General features: G+C 48.8%; 1 protein-coding gene across 1 annotated transcript in view; it reads right to left on the minus strand.

Moving 5' to 3' along the window:
* LOC103257355 (two pore calcium channel protein 2-like) overlaps positions 1-4,696 on the minus strand; it is a 40,930-nt gene extending 36,234 nt beyond the window's left edge. Inside the window, exon 1 of the mRNA XM_021710926.1 lies at positions 4,412-4,696. Coding sequence (XP_021566601.1) covers positions 4,412-4,696 — 285 coding nt within the window. The remainder of the gene's footprint in view (positions 1-4,411) is intronic.
* Between the last annotated feature and the right edge of the window lie 615 nt (positions 4,697-5,311).

Genomic DNA, 5,311 nt, shown 5'->3' on the forward strand with positions numbered 1-5,311 from the left:
CAGCCTTCCAAGTAGCTGGAACTACAGGCACGCGCTACCACGCCCGGCTGATTTTTAATTGTAGAGATGAGGTCTCACCAAGTTGCCCAGGTGGGTCTCAAACCCGTGGGCTCAGGCAATCCACTCACCTCAGCCTCCCAAAGGCGTGGGATTACAGGCTGAGCCACCGAGTCCGGCTTTCCTTTTCAATTCCAATGGCTTTTTATTACTACTAACACTATACAGTAGCCCCCCTTATTTGATGGGAATAAATTCCAAAGCCCCCAATGGATGGCTGAAACTTAGGCTACTTAGTACTGAACCCTATATACAAGTTCTGACAGTTAAGTTTGCAAATTCATCCTAGAAAAAGTACAATGCACCTCATTGCTGAATATCACTACGGTCACCTTTGAAGTGCTCCCCTTGGGAAGCTACATAATGACACCAGCACCTACTCTACCTGTCCAAGAAACTTTGGAACTCTTTATCTGGAATGGCCGTCAGAGTTGGACATTTGATGTCCTGAATGTCATCAAAATGTCTTCCTTTCATTATTTCCCTTCTGGTAAAGAAAAAACGTTACTGGGGGCCAGATTAGGGAAGGTGTTCCAATATAGTTATGTTTACTGGCTAAAAACTTCTTCACAGACGGTGCTGTGTGAGCTGGTGCATTGTCAGGATGCAAGAGCTCCTCCAGGGCCATTTTTGCACACATCTTTCTCATACCGAGATTTTCGGTTAAGATTTTCCTGTTTCTCTATCGATGCTTGCTTGGTCTGCTATGCTTCTCACAGTCAGCTGATTATTTTGACACACAATTTGATAAACTTTTGCAATGTTTTCATCAGTTCTGCTCATTACTGGGCATCCTGACCTCTCTTCATCAGTGATGCTTTCTCTTCCCTCAGAAAAACGTTTAATCCATTTGTACACTGCCGTTTTCTTCATGGTATTCTCCCCATAAACTTGGACTAACATGTCCCTGATTTTACTTCCACCCTTGCCAAGTTTAACAAGAAATTTAATGTTTGTCCACTGCTCTAATTCAAACTGTGACATTCTCACAACAACAGCTCTGATGCCATTCCAGAAAAAGAACTCTAAAATTGCTTTGAGGGGTGGACTAGGTGCTGGCGTCAGTGCATAGCTTCCCTAGGGGAGTACTTCAAAGGTGACTGTCGTGATATTCAGCAATGAGGTAGGTCACATTTTTCCCCCCCTTGCATGAGTTTATGAACTTAATTGTCATACCTCATACAAGGGGGACCCATAATAACCTGAAAGTCATTTGTTAAAAATTGTGTATTCTTACATGTTTTCACTTCAGTCACCTTCAAAGCACTCTCTGTTTGATGCATCACACCTATCAAGACACTTTGTTTCACTGCTCAAAACTCACTGATGAGTTGTGAACTCATCAATTTTGATGGCTTTTAGTGCTTCTGCTGCTTTTTTGTTTCACCTCTTTCATGTTGGCAAAACATTTCCCTTTGAGGACTGTTTTCATCTGGGAAACCGAAAAAAAGAGTCGGGGTGAGATCAGGTAAATAGGAAGGGTGGGGCACAAGGGTCATGGTCAAAAACTACTGAACACTCAGCGCGGTGTGGGCAGGTGCATTGTCATAGTGGAAGCATCAGTCACCTGTTTGCCACAACTTAGGATGCGTCTTCCACAACGCAGCCTCTCGCAACACCACTAGGTGGTACACTGATGCCGATGGGTTCCTAGAACACTTACCTAGTGAGACAAGCCTGCACTACAAGGGACCTACCCTCCAAAAGATAATTCTGGTTCTTTGGGGGTCCCCCTCAATTACTGCTTTTTCTTTCTGACAACCCAGACTGCTACTAAGTGACTAATAAGCAGGTAGCGTCTACAGCATGGCTACGCAGGACAAAGGGATGATTCACGTCCCAGGCAGGACAGAGGAGGACGTCTGGAAATTTCTTCACGATACTCAGAACACACAATTTAAAACTTATGAATTGTTTCTTTCTGGAATTTTTCACCAGATACTTTTGACCTGCAGTTGGCCTTAAGTAACTGAAACCACAGCAAGCAAAACCATGGGTAAGGGAGACCACTGTACCTTCTGTCTCCCCTGCCTTCCTCTTTCCCCCCATGGATTCTTTCTGCATACTGGTAGGACAGAGCAGACAACTGCTTTCTCCATTCAAAAGCATCAAGTGACTTTTCTGCCTAGAGTGATTCCCTTTGCCCAGATAACCAAGTGCAAAACCCTTGGCTTAGCATTTAAGGGTTCCACGATCTCCAACTTTATCTCCCTCACTTTTCCTACGAGAACACTCTTCTCTGGCCAAAACTGGTGAACTCGTTGTCCACTGTCCCACTATGGGCCCCATGCCTGATCTCAGGTTCCCTAAAACCAGGAGTGACTTTACGTCACTTAAATTACCCATCTCAAACTTTACTTTCTCCCTGAAGATTAGCAATGCCTATGTAAAGACTGCCTGAAGCTGGGCCAGTCTTTCCCTGCAAAGAAATAGCCACTAAGGACAAGATGGGGCCCACTGGTTGCGGCAAGAAGGGTCGGTGAATAGGTGGCAGTGAGCTGTTGGCATAAATACATCGTGTTCCTCTATATAGAAAGTTGCAAACCAACAACCGACAAGCCAAGTACGGCCCAAAGATGTGTTTTGTTTGGCCCAGAATGTCATTTTTAGATGCTGGCTACTCATTCAAGTGGTTTTTTTTTTTTTTTTTTTTTTAAATCTGGAACTTACACAAAAATGTGAACTTCTGGCTTCTCCTTAAAAAATCATAACATCTGGCAATGCCCGGCTATATTTCAGTAAGTTTTTTGCTACCCACCCTGATTCTTAGTCACCTGAGTAAACACTAATTATCTGCCCAAATTCTATGGGTTAGCTGGGCAGTCCTGGTCTGGGCCAACTTAGCTGATCTTTGTGGTCATAGGGGGCTATCCAGGTCTAGGATGGCCTTGCTCACATGTCTTGGCCTTGTGTATCCTGCAGGCTAGCCAGGATTCTTCCACAAGGTGGTGGTCAAAACGTCTCCCAGGGCATCAAGACAGCAAGCACCAATGTTCAAGCGCTTTTCACACTTCGGCTTGTGCCACATCTGCCAATATCCCATCAGCCAAAGCAAATCTCCTGGCCAAGTCCAGATTCAAGGGATGGAGAAACAGACCCCCCGCCTCTAGATGTGAGGAGTTGCAAGGTACATTCAGGGATGGGAAGATGTTTTGGCTATTTTTAATCTATGATAGCCCGTGTGGCCATTTTTAATCTATGATAGCCCGTGTGGCCATAGTCAGCTGAAAGTGGCTGTGGTGTTCTCTGGGCAGGGGACATGCCCTCCAGGTCATCACAAGCCCACTCCCCTCCTCACTGAATCACTCCCACCTCCCCACTGGGTTTATGCTGCTGCTTGGACCACCTGAGTTAACCAACACTCTCCCCCCGGTGACTGCCATTTCCTCTGCAAGCAATTGCTCTGCAAATAGGGGAACAACAGAAGACGGAGAGCCCAGTGCAGCTTAATGTAAGATGTACATGAACAGGTTTAAGAATAAGAGCATTCAAAAAGAAGCATAGGAAGCATCAAGAGGTGACCACACAGAACTGCCACAACAAAGCAGCATAGGACACAAGCTCTTAGCCCCGGCTGTGCTGTGAATCCCTCAGTAGCCTGAAAGTCACCATTGCCTGGGCCACATCCAGAGCACTTAAATCAGAATCTCAGGGGTCGGGGCCGAACTGGATATATTCCTAAAAGCTCTCCAGCTAATTCTAACCAACAGTAAGATTGACAACCACTAACACTGGGTTATTTCTATTTCAAAGCCAGAAGTGTTGGTAAAGTCACCAGTGAAGTAGACTGCCAGTTTAGTAGCTGCCAAAATGAACTCCAAGCAGAAAAGAGTCCTTAAAAACTACTTGAGATAGTATGGCAGCATTTCAGAGACCTAAAACAGTTTCTAGTTACATGACCCCCAAATTAAATTTTTTTTTTTTTTTTTTTTTTTTTTTTGAGTCAGGGTTTCACTCCATCGCCCAGGCTGCAGTGCAGTGGCACAATCACGGCTCACCATAGTTTCAACCTCCTGGGCTCAGGTGATCCTCCCATTTCGGCCTCCTGAGTAGCTGGGACTACAGGTGCATACCACCACAGCAGGCTAATTTTTTGCAGAGATGAGGTCTTGCTATGTTACCTAGGCGGGTCTCAAACTCCTGGGCTCAAGCAATCCTCCAGCCTCAGCCTCCCAGAGTGCTAGGATTACAGGCATGAGCCACCATGCCCGGCCTTCCAAATTGAATTTTAAATAAGGCTAATCCAGTCATTTGGCCACAAGTGCCCAAGGTCAGAGCCTGGAGAGGGAAGATCTAGATATTGCTTCTGGTACAATGACTCAATCAAGGTTATATCAGGCAGTGGGAGCAATACCAGTCTTGGGTCAAAGCGGGGGACCAAGAATCCTTCCCTTCCTCCTCCTCCTTTGCCTGCTCCTTTGGGGGACAGGGGCAGGGTAGAATCCACCGGTTGGAAGTGGCCAAGCCCCTCCAAAGACACCAGCAGGCCAGACAAGGCAGGCAGAGAGTTCAAGCCCCACACAGGCCTGCCTTGGGGAACCTCCAGGGAGCAGCAGAGGCAGGAGATGCGGCTGTCCAGTTCAAGGGGCCAGTTCAAGATGCAGAGGAAGACAGGTCCCAAACACTCTCCACCTCCCATACACTCGCACAGCCCAAAGGAAAAGCACGAGAGGGCTAAGCCCGCTGTCTGTGTGTGCGCCAGGCAGTGTGCCTGGGCCTGACCGACTGTCACCCACGGTCTCCATGACTCTTGCAAGGCGACTGTGATCTATTATCCGCACCGTTCAGAGGAGGGAACCCAGAGGTTTGTCGGGCTGACGGCCCACCGGCCTGTAACTTACAGCTCTCAGAGCAAGGGCTCCTGCAATTGGGGCCCCGCCTCCCTGTTGCTTTCTGAGTTCTCGTCCCGAGCAAGGAAACAGTCCAAGACGGTCCCTTGGCAGCTCCAAGTCCAGGCTGCCGCGGCGAAACAGACCCGGAGCGCCCACAGAGGCCACCGGCTCTGTCCCGCGGGCACGGGAAGGGCCGGGGCTGCATCAGCACTCCCGGGCCCACATCCCGCCGCCTCCTTCCCGGGCGTTTCCCCGCCTGGGACCCTCGGCCGTTTTTCTGCCGCCACCAGCACGGCGCGGCGCGCTCGGGCCACAAGACGGGGCGCGCGCCTCGCTGGGCAGGACTCGGCCTCCCACACTGAGCCCCACGCCGATCCCGGCAACCCCCGAGGGCAGGAGCTTCCCCCGGCGGCGCGGGCTTG

This window comes from Carlito syrichta, unplaced genomic scaffold (assembly GCF_000164805.1).
Source record: "Carlito syrichta isolate Samal-C Ts95f unplaced genomic scaffold, Tarsius_syrichta-2.0.1 Scaffold301652, whole genome shotgun sequence".
NCBI classification, from domain to species: Eukaryota; Metazoa; Chordata; class Mammalia; order Primates; family Tarsiidae; genus Carlito; species Carlito syrichta.